Here is a 16877-nt window from a genome sequence, read left to right as displayed (position 1 = left end):
CACAGTCTTTAGACAGTCTGTGGTGCAGATTCTTCCAAGTAAGGTAGTAACTAATGATTCAAGTCGGGAATGAAGCAGATGAATTAGAGATTCATTTCTCTGAAAAAACTCTGTTACACTGCTAAACAATGTTGCACTTGAAATTAAAAACAACATTGAGCTTTGATTGTAGGCTTTTTCACTTGACTGACATTTTCAAGTAGCGTGGGGTTTCCATTAATTTTGTTTTTTTTGGGGGGATGTAGCTCAAAAAATACTTGCGCACAGCAGTCCACTGCTCTTGTAACCTTTTTGCTGCTGAACATAATGTGAGCCACCGACTTGAGCAATGCTTTACAAAATTATGTTTTGGGAGCTTCAAAGATGTCTGTATTTCCATGAAATCACTTCTCCGAGCTGGCCATCCATCAAAAAAATTGTGTATATCCAAAACAAGTTCTGAAACATCTTCTCCAAATTCCGAAATGCCTTTAAGAAATGCATTATGGATTGTGTGGATGTTGCAGGTAACTATGTCAATCAATGGCTTTCTTTTATTCAATACACAGGTATCATTAAAGTTTCGAGCAACTGACTTATTGACATTAGGACCATCAGATCCAAGCATCAGCAAATTGGACAAAGGAAGCATATAACTGTTCAAAGCATCATTCAGCTTTTCTACGATGACTGAAGAAGTGGCTGCACCTATGTAAAAGGTTTCTAAATGACTGAAAACAATTTTGTTTTGAGTATTTGACCAATACCGCACACCAGTTTGGAGCTCCTTCATTCCAGACGAATTTGTGGTTTCGTCATAAAGTAAAGTAAAGTAGGAACCTACCATATCTTGCATTTGAAGTTTTTTGAAGTACGGACCCAAAGAATCACTAACCAAGTAATGAGCCTTGTTATTTCCTAAAGAGAAGTCTTGCAACACACTGTCACCAAACATAACTTTGAATGTTTCTTGCAGTCCATTGCATGAAGAAAATGAATAGTCAGAAGCAACACACTTTAAACACCACATAAGCTCAGCTGCTGTAGTTCTGTCTCTGTTATTGTACAACAGCACTGTTCCACCAAGTGAAGAAGACGGGGCAGATGAACATGATGGGGGTGAAACTGTGAGATGAAGTTGGTTAGATGCCTGCTTGATTTTAAAATTTTGTCTGTGTTTTAACATGGATGCATGTTGTGCTATTGCCTGAAAACCTTTGCTCACATTTATCGATTTGTCACATACTATGCACATCAGTTCACTATCACTGCATCTTTTTCCCCACTCTTTCACCAAATGTCCTTCAGAGTCATCTCTTTCCAGCCATGAAGATTGAAATTTATACTTCCCCATTTCAAATCATAAGCCACTTCAGTGATAGAAAATCAAGAGACTTAAAAACACACATTACACTTGCACATGCAAAAATTTTCTTATCAGCCCTATCTACAAAGCAGTAAACACATCAATTTTAAGTATTATTAAACCACAGTTGCCCAACAAAACATATAACTCACTTTCAATTTAATGCAAGTTTTTAATGAATAAGAAAATGTTAGTATTATTATATTACAGTAGCCAATTTACTACTTAATGTATAAAATGTAAGATTATGACAGCTTGGGAGCATACGCCCCTCAGAAAACATTCATTGGGGCAAAACAAATTACGTACATAGAAGTTGAATATTATATTACTTACTTGAGCATATTTGAAGTACAGCAAGCCTCCATGTACCTTATCCTTATACTTAAATAATAAAATATTATATCCAATCCAATATACACTGGAAACAGTGAAGAAAAGTGACCAATGCAGTGAAAAAGTGACAAAAAGTGACACACACAAAAAAAGGGGAAAAAAAGTGAAAAAAGTGACTTGTTACAAGCCCTGCAGTGATGAAATTGAAGAATTGACGGATGAGAAAATTATTGAAATGGTCAACAACCGGGATGAGGACACCGAAAAAGACGAACAAGAGGAAGAAGAAACCAACAAAAAAAATTAGCCATGCAGATGGGTTTCTACGCTTAGAAAAGGCACTCGAATACGTGGAGCAGCAAGATGACGTCACGCCAAATGACGTAATGTTTTTTAAGAAGTGGAGCACACGAGCAGCTGAGAAGCAAGGAGCATTAAAAAACAAAAAACAATAATAGATTATTTTAAAAAATAATAATTATGTATATATTTCTATTCTGCCTTTCAATATGTTTGTATTTTCTTTTTATTAAAACATCGACATATGTATTAGAAATTGATTTTGCGTGTTTTTATTCGTATTTCCAATAATCCGAGGTTCTGATAATCCGAGTTGGCCCCGGTCCCATCCAGCTCGGATTATCGAGGTTCTAGTGTATATATATATTCAAAGCCCTCATTGAATCATTTTTGAAGTTACAGTGTTTTAATCCATTAAAAAAAAGCAATCACAACATTAGGGAAAAAAGAAAATTAAGGAATGTTACTAGATGGATGTGTAGTTTGTTTTCTGGATTGCCAAAGGGAGAAAAAATTTGTGATAGCTGTAGAATAGAAATTACAACATTACAAACTGCTGCTGCTTCTTCTTCTTCTACTCACCATGATAACGTATCAAGTTCAGATTCTGATAAAGATCCCAGTTTTTCTGCATCCTCAGAGGTGATTGGTTCATTAAATATTTCACTACAAGGGCTAGGAGAATCTCCTATTAATAGGAAAAAATTCAAATCAAAAAGTTATGCAACCAGAAAAATTAAAAAAATTGACTCCACAATCAAAAGGAAACTTTTTGAGTTGCCAGATAATTTCTCTGAAAATGATGGTGAAGATTTAGAGGAATCAGTTTAGCAAAACCTCAAAGCCAATTTCTTGAGTTCTACTAATAGGAGCAAGAAGTTAATGATATTAAACTGTTCACCACCAAATTGGGGAGTTAGAAAAATAATGTGAGAGTTTGATGCGCCAAACTACATGGTATGACAATCAAAAAAACTCTTAGCTGAAAAAGGAATGTTAGAAAGTCCTAAACCCAACCCAGGCAAACACGTCTCAGAAGATGTAGTTGAAACTGTCCATTTATTTTATGAAAATGATGAAGTCAGTAGAGCGATGCCTGGTGTTAAAGACTGCATAACAGTCACTGAACCTAATAAAAATAAACCAAAAATATCAAAAAGATTTATTTTGTGCAATCTGAAAGAAGGATACACTTTATTCAAGGAGAAAATTCCAAATATTAAAATAAGTTTTTCAAAATTTGCGGAGCTACGTCCAAAGCATTGTATTTTAGCGGGTTCTAGTGGGACACATGCAGTGTGTGTATGTAAAATCCATCAAAATGTCAAATTGATGATTGAAAATGCAAGATTATGTGATTTAACAAATGAGAATTCAAAACCTACAAACATTGCCTACCAAAAATGGTATGCAATCCACCAACAATAGATTGCAATATTGGACATTGTACATATTGTCCTGGTACTGCAGCAATATGGACCGTCCTTGAGAAGTCATTTGAAGAGCACCTGATACGAAAGATCACATTTCGGCAGTGGATTTCAGTTGACCGTTGCAATTTAGAGACACTGCAGAAATCATCAGCAGATTTCATAGATTTACTCTGTGACAAGCTGTCACTCTTAGTCCGCCACGACTTTATTGCAAAACAACAGACCTCTTTCATGAATCACTTAAAGGAAAATTTAAAAGAATCTGAATTTACCATCACACTCGACTTTTCAGAAAACTACAGTATGGTTGTACAAGATGAAGCCCAGACTTACCACTGGACTAAGGGACATGCCACAGTTCACCCGTTTGTGATATATTAAAAAAGGAGAAAAAAGAATTGAACATTTGAACTACGTTGTAATTTCTGACAGCCTAGAGCACAATACAGTTGCTGTTTACACATTTCAAAGAAATTTGGTTGCTTTTTTGATTACAAAATTTAAAAATGTTCCTCATAAGTTCTTTTACTTTTCAGATGGGTCTGCTGCCCAATATAAAAATAAGAAAAATGTCATCAATTTGTGTTTTCAAAAGCAAGACTTCAACATATCAGCTGGATGGCATTTTTCAGCCACAGCTCACGGTAAAGGGCCTTGCGAGGGAGTTGGAGGTACGGTTAAGAGATTAGCAGCTAAAGCTAGCTTGCAACGGCCCTACGAAAACCAGATCTTGACCCCTTTCCAGCTTTATGAATGGGCAGTAGAAAATATTTCTGGTATTAATTTCACTTTCACTACACAAGAGGATTACATAGTCAGAAATATTTTTAAAAGATTGTTTCAATCAGGCAATTACCATTCAAGGAACTCGGCAATATCATGCACCTGTTGACTCAAGCACATCAAAAATTACTGTGAAAATATTTTCTGGAGCTACACATTCATCACAAGTAACTGTTACAAGATTACTAGACAAACCACAAATAGGAGACGTAAAGGGCTATACTGCAGTTGTATATGACAAGAACTGGTGGCTAGCTTATGTTATGGAGAAAAATGAAGAAATTGATGAAGTGAAAGTAACATTTCTCCACCCTGCTGGACCATCACCATCCTTTTCTTATCCAGGGAAACCAGATGTATTATGGATTCCTCTCACAGATGTGTTATGTACAGTAAATCCTGTGACACCAACTGGAAGAATTTATGTGCTATCTGAAAATGACACTTTAAAAACCAATGAGGAATTTTTCAAGTACTGTAATTGAGAATTGCAATCAAACATGTGAGTGCTAATTTCCTTTCTTCAATTTATTTCTCATTTTAAATTATTGTGCAGGGGAATCTTGCATATATTGTACTTCAGCATAAAGTATTTCTCATTTTAAATTAAATTCCCTGTAAAATTTAATTAAAAAGTTGTTAAGTTTAAGATACTTTCAGTGTACATAATATAATAATCTGATTTTTTTTTTGTGTATTTTACAAGATTTTACTGTATTCTGTTATGCTTTCCTTTGTTGCCAACATTTAACCTGTGGTTTGACAAAAAGGGTCTTTGTTTTCAATTAATTTTACTATGAACCCATTAACTCTCCACTTTGAATCTTTGTAGACAATTTAATATTTGTACAAAAAATGTTATAGAATTTTTTGAAAAAAATTTAAAATGCACTTTTTTCCAAAATTTTTAATTTAAATTTTAAAAATTAATTTGAAAATTAATTTTTTTAGACATTATTGTGTTACATATCACATGAAAGGCCATACCAAATGCTGCAAAATGACACCTGTCTCACCTTTCTAACTTAATTTGGAGAAGAGTAATGGTAATTTTAAAATATGCCCGTCATGCGATTTTGAGTGTTTTTTCGAAAATTTACAAAGCAATATTTTCAAAACGGATGGATATATCGTTCTAAAATTTTATATTTTTGTTAGTCTGTATGCAAAATTTCATCAAAACCTGAGATGGTGAGGTAAAATGGGTGTGTTGATTTGACATGGAATGACCACAAAATCATTTCTCAAAATCCACTACCTTTCTTTAATGAAATAATGATTTTAAATATAATAGATTTCACACAACCTCACGGAAAGAAAAACACATAGAGGAAAAACTGTTATGCATGGCACAGCTTTAAACGAAAGGCCCGCCATGTACGCCATATATTGAATGTATTCGGAAAATGCAATAACCGTACAAAATTACCAATTTTCGTTTTTTTTCATTACTTCGGCTGTTTCTTTGGGTATTTCCTATGTTCTTTTTGCCTAAACCACCTCAGTATTGAGACGAACCAAAAAATAACTATTGAAACCGTTTGAGCCATTTTCGATTTTTGCGAGACTAACGCACTGAAATTGATTTTTCTACATAGATACTAACCAATGCCCGGCATCCTTTGTAATGCCTCTAATTTTTTTTCCCCAAATTTTTTAAAGTAGGTATACATAAACAGTGTGTGTGTGTGTGTGTCTATCCCGCTCTATCTCTATACATCTCTGTAACTCTCTATTATCTCTCTATCTTTACCTGTATAGCTCTCTCTACACTTAACTCAATCTCTCTACATATCCCTATCCTTCCTCCCTCTCTCCCTCCCTCCCACCACTATTATTTGGACTAAAGCAAAGAGGAAATACTATAAAATGCTTACACGTAACTATCCATACGACTCGCATGCCACCTTAAATTCTGCTTTAAGGGTTCGTGTTACCGTAATCTCACCTAGACAGTGACCTTCCTCGTGTTTCGAAGGTCAAGTGTGCAAAATTTCATTGAGATCAGACCAGTGGTTTAGGAACGCATAGAGGACAAATACATAGAAACGTTCAAAAGTAATTTGAAGTGTCAATTCCCATACAAAATTACCAAAATAGATTTTTTTTATTTTTCAGCTGTTCTTTTGGGTTTTTCCTAATTTTTTTTTTTTTTTTTTGCTAAACCATCCATGTAATGAGGCGAAGAAAACAGAGGGAAAAAAATCATTAAAATTGGTGAAGCCATTTTAGTTTTAGCAAGACTAACACCTGGCAATTGATTTTTATATGTAGAGATGTGGTAAAATTATTAGTAGTCACGAGAGAAGAGGAAAGTTGTGTTTATTTAAATTGGAATAATATAACGGTACAGTGTAGAGAGAGAATAAACAAATAAATTAAACAGAAGAATGGCAAATTGGTGTAAATTTATAATCTACAAGAGAAATAGTGACAGAAAATTATTAATGCCATAATGCTGAGAAAGGTAAGTAGTTTTTTTATGGCTTTTAAATGTTAGGCATGTGTAGTTTTATGTGAATTTTGTTTGATTTGTTATATGAGAGGTGTGTTGTTTCATTTGCATTGGTTATGTGAATTGAAAAAGTAATTAGGTAATGTAAAAATGGCTCGTTTTCCTGTATGTTAGTAGTGAAATCCAGTGATAATAACAAAGCGAAAGGTTTGGTGAGCGTAGCTCGGCTATTAAAAATTGTTTGCGTATTTTACTATCGTAAATTATAAGTGGAGGATATCGTAAAAGAAACTAAAACTCTACAAGGTCTAGTTTGTTTAGCAATAGCAGTACGGTATTTCATTTGCATAAATTCAGAATTTTCGTGATTAAAATTATGTGATAATGTATTATGAATTAGAAAATGTGCCCACCTTGTCTATTCTATTATGCAATATCGGAATTTAATTTTTTTAAAGTGAGACGTGTCAAAATAATTTTTTCTAGGTATTGTAAAGTGGAAAACAGTCCTAACCGTTCTATTTCGTTTTGCGATACCAGAATTTAATTTTCTAAAAGTGAGAAATTTAGAAATAATAATTTCTTGGTATCGCTAAGTGGAATACAGTCCCACCCAGTCTATTTTGTTTTTAAATACCGGATTTAAAGTATTTGAAGTGAGATGTGTATAAATAATATTTTCTACGTATCATTAATTAGAATACAGTTCTACCCTTTCTATTCTATTTTGCAATGCCAGTAATAAATTTAATGAACGTGAGACATTTAAAAATATTTTCTCATTATCGTGAAGTGGAATACAGCCCCTTCCTATCATTTTATTTTGCGATACCAATAATTCTTTTTTTTAAAGTGAGACAATATGAAATCATAATTTTTTAATATTGTGTAGTAGATTATAGTTCCACCCAGTCTATTCTATTTTCCAATACTGCTGTATCGCAAAATAGACTAGAGCTCGAAGAGAGGGGGAGGGGGGGGGGGGGGAATTATAGACTTGGTCACGATACCGAAAAATTATATATATAAAAAAATTAAATTCGCGAAAAATAGTTTGTTTATTGTTCCCTACCCAAAATCCCTATATTCCAGTTCTCGTCCCGAAAGAAAGTAGGGGTGGTAATTATGTACAAAACCGCATTTTGGTGAAATTAATAATTTTATGGTATCGCCATCTAAAATAGTCCACACATTCATTATTTAATCATTACGTATTGATTACTTACTAAATACATATTCTTAAATAGAGAAGACCTAACCTTTAACTTATTCAAGTTATTTGCTTTACTCCCAGAAGCTACTACTCTGCAGACATAACAAGATATTTAAATTATTGTTTCACCTTCCACTGATCCCAACATTCATATACAAAACTAGCTGCCCGACCCGGCTTCACACGGCTATAATAATGAAATAAATGAAGCCACATCTCCCATTTACAGTAATTGTAAATTAAAAAAAATTCACTCAAAATTTATTACAATGCTGTATAATGTACCGGAGAGAAAATTAATAGCACCGATGGTTTCCTGACTCGTGCACGCAATGTACAACTGATGTACCCGTACTTCACTACGGCAGTCTAAAGGCAGATCACTCTTGCGCCGCTCATTATACATGCCCCTCCTTGTGGGTACGCCACTGCCGCGCGATGCCCTTTGCCATGGAGACGCAGAAAGCATGAACAATGCAAAATCCTGTTCTCGTGCAGACAAAGTACCCACTGTTGCCTGGTTTTAACCACCCATGGGATCTAATTTTCGGAAAATGTCATCCTGCGTAACATAAGGAACATTACTGTGAAGTTTCAAGTCTGTAAAATATATATACTTGAAAAAAAGGGCAATTTTTGATATTTAAAGTACCTGCAAAATTTCAACGGTGATGAGGACTGCACTAACAATGAAATAATCGTTGCCATGGAGACGAATGAAGCATCAACAAAGCAACAGCCGTTGCCATGGTGATTTCCTACCAAAAACTGGAAATTTTGATATATTACGCCCCCGAAACTCCCCTTGGGAATCGGATTTCCGCAGAATCCGTTCTTAGTGAGCGTCTACATCACAAAATGAGTAACTATGCTAAATTTCCAGTCAATCGGGTGTATAGTTTTAGAGATCTCGTGATGAGTGAGTCAGTGAGTGGTATTATATATATATATATATATATATATATATATATATATATATATATATATAGAAGTCCTTGTCGGAATTGTAACGGGAGGGGAAAATTATTGATGGTCCGAAAAATGAAAATTAATTAAAAATAATGAAAATAATTATAGTAAAAAAAAAAAACAAATTAAACACAGAGAGAGGAAAAAAAACAATAGTTTAGGTTTGCGATTTAAAGTGATAAAAAGTATTTAAATACTATTTGAACTCTTATGAGGGTACTGATTGCTTCGTTACTGGTGTTTTTTACTTGTATGGGAAAATTAAGAATGATAAGTCATCTAGTGCGTGGCAACAATGTTAATAGGCAATAGGAAATTAACTTCTAGCGCCTGCGGCATTGTCAACACACATTTTGTACGTGTACTGCATGTTGTATCTAACCCCCTCCAACACATTTGATTCTAAATTGGACTTTTAGTAAGGATCCCTAATGTTATTGATAATATAATATAGCCTATAGCCTTCCTCGGTAAATGTACCATCCAACACTGAAAGATATTTTCAAATCAGACCAGTGGTTCCTGAGATTAGCACGTTCAAACAAACAAACTCTTCAGCTTTATAATATTTATACAAAATATACACAATCTTAGGTAAATATTTACTTGGGTGTATTTCCAAAAAAAAATGTTACAAATCCGAAAATACCTTTATTTTATGCTCTTCAACTTCCTCTTTTCATTAAAAGTGGCGGAGGTAAGAAATTCCAAATACTTTAGGAGATATCGAATTTTTAAATTTCATCATATGTAGTTGAGCGTTATTTGCAAAAAAAAAAAGTTAAAAATCCGAAAATACCTTTATCATATGCTCTTCAACTTCCTCTTTTCATTAAAAGCAGCGGAGATAAGAAATTCCAAATACTTTAGGAGATATCGAATTTTTTAATTTTACAATACAAGACCTGTGGAACCATTCGAGCGGCGCCATTTTTGTTATTTTACCGTGTGTTCTTGAATACGTGAATCGTGAATGCGTAATTAATAAAATGGTTGATTAGGTCAGGTCAGTTACATTATAAATACTTTCAAACTAAGGTGATATTAAAAATAATGTGAATTAATTTTAATTATTCTTTAGTTTTAAATTATTTATAATGTAACTGTTTTAAATTATTTATTATGAAACTGACCTTACCTAACAAACCCGTAACAAAGGATGGTAAATATTTACAATCGCGGTAGATGCCAAAAAAAATGCTAAAAATCCGAAAATACTTTTATTCTATGCTCTTTCACTTCCTCTTTTCAAATCAACCGGCGGAGATAAGAAATTCCAAATACTTTAGGAGATATCGAATTTTTTAATTTCATGATATGTAGAGTCGCGGTAGATACCAAAAAAAATGTAAAAAATCCTAAAATACCTTTATCATATTGTTACGAGCGCGCTTGGCTGCAGTGCTTGGCGTCGCCGCACTCGTTCGGCCTGTCTGCGCCCCCTTCCACCCGCATCCTCTCCCTGGTATCTCGTGTCATACTATCTCGCTACATCCTGACCGTCGCAGCGCGCACCTGCCTCAGATCGGGTTACTTAAAAGAGGCCGCACTGCGGAATAAAAGGACTCAGACGCCTTTATCGGCGTTCTTAGAGCAGCCACCGCGTCCTTCGAGGACTCACGACGCGTTTCTGGGCATTTCGACGGCGAAGGTCGCGAGATATCTCGGAGACATGCCCGATTGTTCTGGATGGGAACCCAAGGGCTATTTAAGGAGGTTGGGCCGACCTTCGAGTCAGTCAGAGAGGGAGACTGAGTGAGTTCTCCCGCGGCGGAGATCCGGGCGATAGTGCCGCGGGTGCGGCAGAGTGGCGAAGTCCTTGGACGAAGGTTCCAGGGCAGTCAGTCAGTCAGTCGGTGACTGAGTGAGTTCTCCCGCGGCGGAGTTTCCGGGCGATATAGTGGCGAAGTCCTTGGACGAAGGTTCCAGGGCAGGGAGTGAGTGAGTTCAGTGGAGTCGGGAGTTTCCGGGCGATAGAGTCGCGGGCGCGGCGGAGTCCCGAGTGAAGTGGCAAGCGAGTCGTCGAGTGGGATCTCGGCGAAGGGTGTGACGGCGGCGGCGAAGTGCGGCGACGGAGTCCCGCGGCGGAGACCCACGAGGGGTGCTGCGACGAGAGTTGCGCCGGAAGTGCGGCCCAGCGAGGTGTGTGAAACGAGTGACTGGGGAATTGACATTTCTTTACGTGTAATTAATTATCTGCCAATTTAGAAGATTATTTGTAAGTGACAAGTAGTAGTAATAAATAAAACTGTGTGTGATAAAAATCTTTAATTGGGCTATCCTTTACGAACCCGCAGGGAAATCGTAACATTTTGGTGTCAGAAGTGGGATAGCCCTAATTAATAGATTTAGGATTCAGTTAGAGTATTAGAATAAAAGTTAAGGATAGAATTTAGTTTACGAGAATATAGTTAGTGTTTAGAACTTTAGTGAATTTTAAATTTTCTAGAGTTAGTTTGAGTATACTGTAGTCAGTGTTAGTTTTGAATGTAATAGAGTTATTGTTAGTTAAATTAGAAGGTTCGGCTAGGTCATTTAAAATTAAGAACAGTATTAGAAAAAAATTTATTTAGGCTTGTAGTATATGTGGACAAGAAAGATGGCTGCCGATGAGCTTAAGAATGTCCTGGCATTCTTGGCCGAACTGAAGAGTGGCCAGGAAGAAATGAAGAATGTAATGAAGAGTAACAGGGAAGAAATGAAGAATGAAATGAAGAGTAACAGGGAAGAAATAAAGAATAGCCAGGAGAAAATGGAGAATAGGCTGGAGGAGATGAAGAGTAGCCAGGAGAAAATGGAGAATAGGCTGGACGAGATGAAGAAGGGTCAGGAAGAAATGTTAGCCAGTATGAAGAAGGGTCAGGAAGAAATGTTAGCCAGTATAAATAAGGGTCAGGAAGAAATGTTAGCTAGTATGAAGAACTTTAAGGAAGAAATGGTATCTAGTACAAAGAACTTTAAGGAAGAAATGGTAACTAGTATAAAGAAATTTACGGAAGAAATGAAGAGTGGAAGGAAGGAGAGTAAGAACCACCATGAAGAAAAGAAGAGCGGGTCAAATTATAGCCTAGAGGAAATGAAGAAGGGTCAGGAAGAACTGAAGCATGGCCAAGAATAAATGAGGAATGAAATGAAGACCGAAGTGAAGATAAGCATAGAAGGGAAGAACAGCCAAGAGAAAAACAGCGAAGAGAAGAACGGCGAACAGAAGACCGGTCAGGAGAAGCACAGTGAAGAGAAGAACAGAGAAATGAAGACCAGCCAAGAGGATACCAGCCAAGAGGAGACCAGCCAAGAAGAGACCAGCCAAGAAGAGACCAGCCAAGAAGAGACCAGCCAAGAACAGAACAGTGAAGAGAATAACAGTGAAGAGAAGAACTACAAAGAGAAGACTAGCGAAGAGAAGATTAGCGAAGAGAAGACCAGCGAAGAGGAGACCTGCCGAGAGGAGACCAGTCAAGAGAACAGTGAAGAGAACAGCGAAGAGAACAGCGAAGAGAACAGCGAAGAACACTGCGAAGAGGACATTAGCCAAGGAGAGGAGAACAGTCAGGACATGAAGATGAAAGAAGAGCTGAAGAAAAGCCGAGAAGAGATGTACATGAGTCAAGAAGAGATAGAGAAGTGCAAAGAAGAAACGAAGGAAGACCAAGAAGAAACACAGGAAGACCAAGAAGAGGTGAAGAAGAACCAAGAACAGGGGAATAAAGACCGAGAAGAGAAAATGAGAACACAAAGAGTGAAGAAGATGGTGCAAGGAGTAACTGAAAGCAGTCCAGACGATATTCATAAGAACAAAGAGGGAATGAGGAACCAAGAAGAGACGAAGAAGAGCTGGGAAGAAATGCTTTGTGAACAAGTAGCTACGAGAGAACAAACAGAGAGAAAAAGGGAAGAAACAAGCGAACCATTGGGAGGCAACGAGCAATGCTCTCAAGAGTATCGAGTCCTTCCAAGGCAATGGTCGGTCCGTCTCGGGCAGCTGACTGAACGACATGGGGAATCTGCGACCCAGAAGTGTCGCCGGGCGACAAGAGAAGCTACATCTAATGAGAGAGAGGGTTACCTGGTGAGACTGTATAGCTCGCGATGGAGGAACGGCAGGAGACCTAAACTTCGAGTAGCATGGGGACCTCCAGGAGGAGATGCATTACCTGTTCGGGACGAACAGGTTTAAGGAGGGGGCAATGTTACGAGCGCGCTTGGCTGCAGTGCTTGGCGTCGCCGCACTCGTTCGGCCTGTCTGCGCCCCCTTCCACCCGCATCCTCTCCCTGGTATCTCGTGTCATACTATCTCGCTACATCCTGACCGTCGCAGCGCGCACCTGCCTCAGATCGGGTTACTTAAAAGAGGCCGCACTGCGGAATAAAAGGACTCAGACGCCTTTATCGGCATTCTTAGAGCAGCCACCGCGTCCTTCGAGGACTCACGACGCGTTTCTGGGCATTTCGACGGCGAAGGTCGCGAGATATCTCGGAGACATGCCCGATTGTTCTGGATGGGAACCCAAGGGCTATTTAAGGAGGTTGGGCCAACCTTCGAGTCAGTCAGAGAGGGAGACTGAGTGAGTTCTCCCGCGGCGGAGATCCGGGCGATAGTGCCGCGGGTGCGGCAGAGTGGCGAAGTCCTTGGACGAAGGTTCCAGGGCAGTCAGTCAGTCAGTCGGTGACTGAGTGAGTTCTCCCGCGGCGGAGTTTCCGGGCGATATAGTGGCGAAGTCCTTGGACGAAGGTTCCAGGGCAGGGAGTGAGTGAGTTCAGTGGAGTCGGGAGTTTCCGGGCGATAGAGTCGCGGGCGCGGCGGAGTCCCGAGTGAAGTGGCAAGCGAGTCGTCGAGTGGGATCTCGGCGAAGGGTGTGACGGCGGCGGCGAAGTGCGGCGACGGAGTCCCGCGGCGGAGACCCACGAGGGGTGCTGCGACGAGAGTTGCGCCGGAAGTGCGGCCCAGCGAGGTGTGTGAAACGAGTGACTGGGGAATTGACATTTCTTTACGTGTAATTAATTATCTGCCAATTTAGAAGATTATTTGTAAGTGACAAGTAGTAGTAATAAATAAAACTGTGTGTGATAAAAATCTTTAATTGGGCTATCCTTTACGAACCCGCAGGGAAATCGTAACAATATGTTCTTCAACTTCCTCTTTTCATTAAAAGCGGCGGAGATAAGAAATTCCAAATACTTTAGGAGATATCGAATTTTTTAATTTTGCAATACAAGACCTATGGAACCATACGAGCGGCGCCATTTTTGTTATTTTGCCGTGTGTTCGTGTATACGTGAATCATGAATGCGTAATTAATAAAATGGTTGATTAGGTCAGGTCAGTTACATTATTAATACTTTAAAACTAAGCCGACATTAAAAATTATTTTGTGAATTAATTTTAATGGCTGTTTAGTTTTAAAATATTTATAATGTAACTGACCTGACCAAACAAACCCGGACAGAGGGTGAACAGTAAACTAAAATGGTCGATTAGGTCAGGTCAGTTACATTATAAATACTTTAAAACTAAGGTGATATTAAAAATAATGTGAATTAATTTTAATTATTCTTTAGTTTTAAATTATTTATAATGTAACTGACCTTACCTAACAAACCCGTAACAAAGGATGTACAGTAACAACTCACGTAAATTTTTTTGTTACTTATTACTTGCGCAACAATATCAAAATAACAAATAAGACTTTAAAATTAGAAACGTTAAAAACTCACGTAAGTTGGAGGCGGTAATTAAACACCGTTTTAAACAATAATTGAACTAAATAATCACGTATTAGTTCATTTGAATTCTGGCCTATCACGAACAATCACGTGACATCATTATCCAATAAAAAAATATATACTCGTACGTAAACAAGAAACAATGGTGCACGCACGCCACAGGAATGCGCTGGTTTTGTGCTGAAATTTAAAAATTCGATATCTCCTAAAGTATTTGGAATTTCTAATCCCCGCCGCTTTTAATGAAAAGAGGAAGTTGAAGAGCATATAATAAAGGTATTTTCAGATGTTTAGCATTTTTTTTGGCATATACAGCAACTCTACATATGATGAAATTAAAAAATTTGATATCTCCTAAAGTATTTGGAATTTCTTACCTCCGCCGGTTGTTTTGAAAAGAGGAAGTGAAAGGGCACAGAATAAAAGTATTTTCAGATTTTTAGCATTTTTTTTTGGAACTACCGCGATTGTAAATATTTACCCAAAGGATGTACAGTAACAACTCACGTAAATTTTTTTGTTACTTATTACTTGCGCAACAATATCAAAATAACAAATAAGACTTTAAAATTAGAAACATTAAAAACTCACCTAAGTTGGAGGCGGTAATTAAACACCGTTTTAAACAATAATTGAACTAAATAATCACGTATTAGTTCATTTATTTTCTGGCCTATCACGAACAATCACGTGACATCATTATCCAATAAAAAAACAGATACTCGTACGTAAACAAGAAACAATGGTACACGCACGCCACAGGAATGCGCTGGTTTTGTGCTGAAATTTAAGAATTCCATATCTCCTAAAGTATTTGGAATTTCTAATCTCCGCCGCTTTTAATGAAAAGAGGAAGTTGAAGAGCATATAATAAAGGTATTTTCGGATTTTTAACATTTTTTTTCGCTAATATTACCGCTCAACTACATATGAAGAAATTTAAAAATTCGATATCTCCTAAAGTATTTGGAATTTATAATCTCCGCCGCTTTTAATGAAAAGAGGAAGTTGAAGAGCATTAAATAAAGGTATTTTCGGATTTTTAACATTTTTTTTTCGGAAATACCGCCCAAGTAAATATTTACCCAATCTTATACATGGAGAATCACAGGATCAAGGTAAAAGTTCCGTATTACGCATTCATGTTCATCCCTCAGTACTGATGATATGATTCTGGGTACACAATGCTTGATGTTTTAATTTAGTACATCAAAAGATCCTTCACATGACAAAAACTTGTATTTTAACAATAAATTATGATCTTAGGTGGAATGCAAAAATAAATATCTCCACAAGACCTGACAATGTATTAAGTTTGTATTCCGATAGTCGAGTGTGTGTTTGGTCCGGAATCTTCGGACATACCTACTAAATTAAAATAGCAAGTAACACACACCAAATGATCAATATTATAGAACTAACATTAGTATCAAGTCACGAACTTATATGCATGATACAAAACAATTACCCTGAAGAACACCATTTTCGGTGTATTTTACTAACAGAAAATCCGCGACATAAGAATATTACAATAAAAGAAAATGGAGCACGCTCCAATTTAAAACAGGAAAAAAAAATATTTCTAAAAATCCTACCTGATTTAATTAACCCTTCTCCGATAGCTTTGGCCATATTACCCGCTCCAATAAACCCAATAACTTTTTGAATTCTATTAACATTTTGCAAATTATTTTCTTTTCTCTTGTCTCCTCCGACTTCCATTGTCGAGCACTTATCAAAAATAACGATGCAACAACAGAAACAGCCTTCAATCAATCATTTGATAAGTTACGAAATATACAGGTTATTTAAAAAAATAATCCCAACGGCTACGAATTACAGGAAAAAAAGCTGATTGTGATGAAACCATTGACTAGCAAACATAGAGAGAGTTCCAACATCTACAGAAAATTTAAGCCTAAGTTCCACAAAGAGTTGTGGACCTACCCGAACACGCCCGAAGACTTCACTTTCGGCCAACTACGGGACTTTATTTTTCTTAAACAAGACGCGCGGGAATTTTGATTAGTGAAGGCCCACCGCCCATGCTTAACCTTCCGATAGGCGCACCTATGTTTCAAACATGGATTGGCGCAATGCACCTGTGAGGTGCTCCTCCTATTTCCACCAACATAAATCCCCACTACTGAAGAGTTTCATTACAATACCATGTAAATTTGAACTGTATATATGTAAAGATTTAAAATGTAAATTTAAAATTAATTTAACATAAGAATCTTCATAATTTATTGTTAATATTACCACAGTATAAATGCATAAAAAATCCAAAACAATAGCTGTAGATCAGTAACAAAGAAA

General features: G+C 37.0%; 1 protein-coding gene across 1 annotated transcript in view; it reads right to left on the bottom strand.

Annotated features, from left to right (window-relative positions):
* The window catches only part of LOC134527105 (pyrroline-5-carboxylate reductase 3-like), a 99102-nt gene extending 82662 nt beyond the window's left edge, over window positions 1-16440 (bottom strand). The window contains exon 1 of the mRNA XM_063359456.1: window positions 16154-16440. Within this exon, the coding sequence (XP_063215526.1) occupies window positions 16154-16280 (127 nt within the window). The 5' untranslated portion in view covers window positions 16281-16440. The remainder of the gene's footprint in view (window positions 1-16153) is intronic.
* Window positions 16441-16877: the final 437 nt, after the last annotated feature.

Source organism: Bacillus rossius, chromosome 1 (assembly GCF_032445375.1).
Source record: "Bacillus rossius redtenbacheri isolate Brsri chromosome 1, Brsri_v3, whole genome shotgun sequence".
Lineage (NCBI taxonomy): Eukaryota > Metazoa > Arthropoda > Insecta > Phasmatodea > Bacillidae > Bacillus > Bacillus rossius.
Note: the sequence above shows the minus strand (reverse complement) of the source record. Positions and strands in the feature narration are given on the sequence as shown.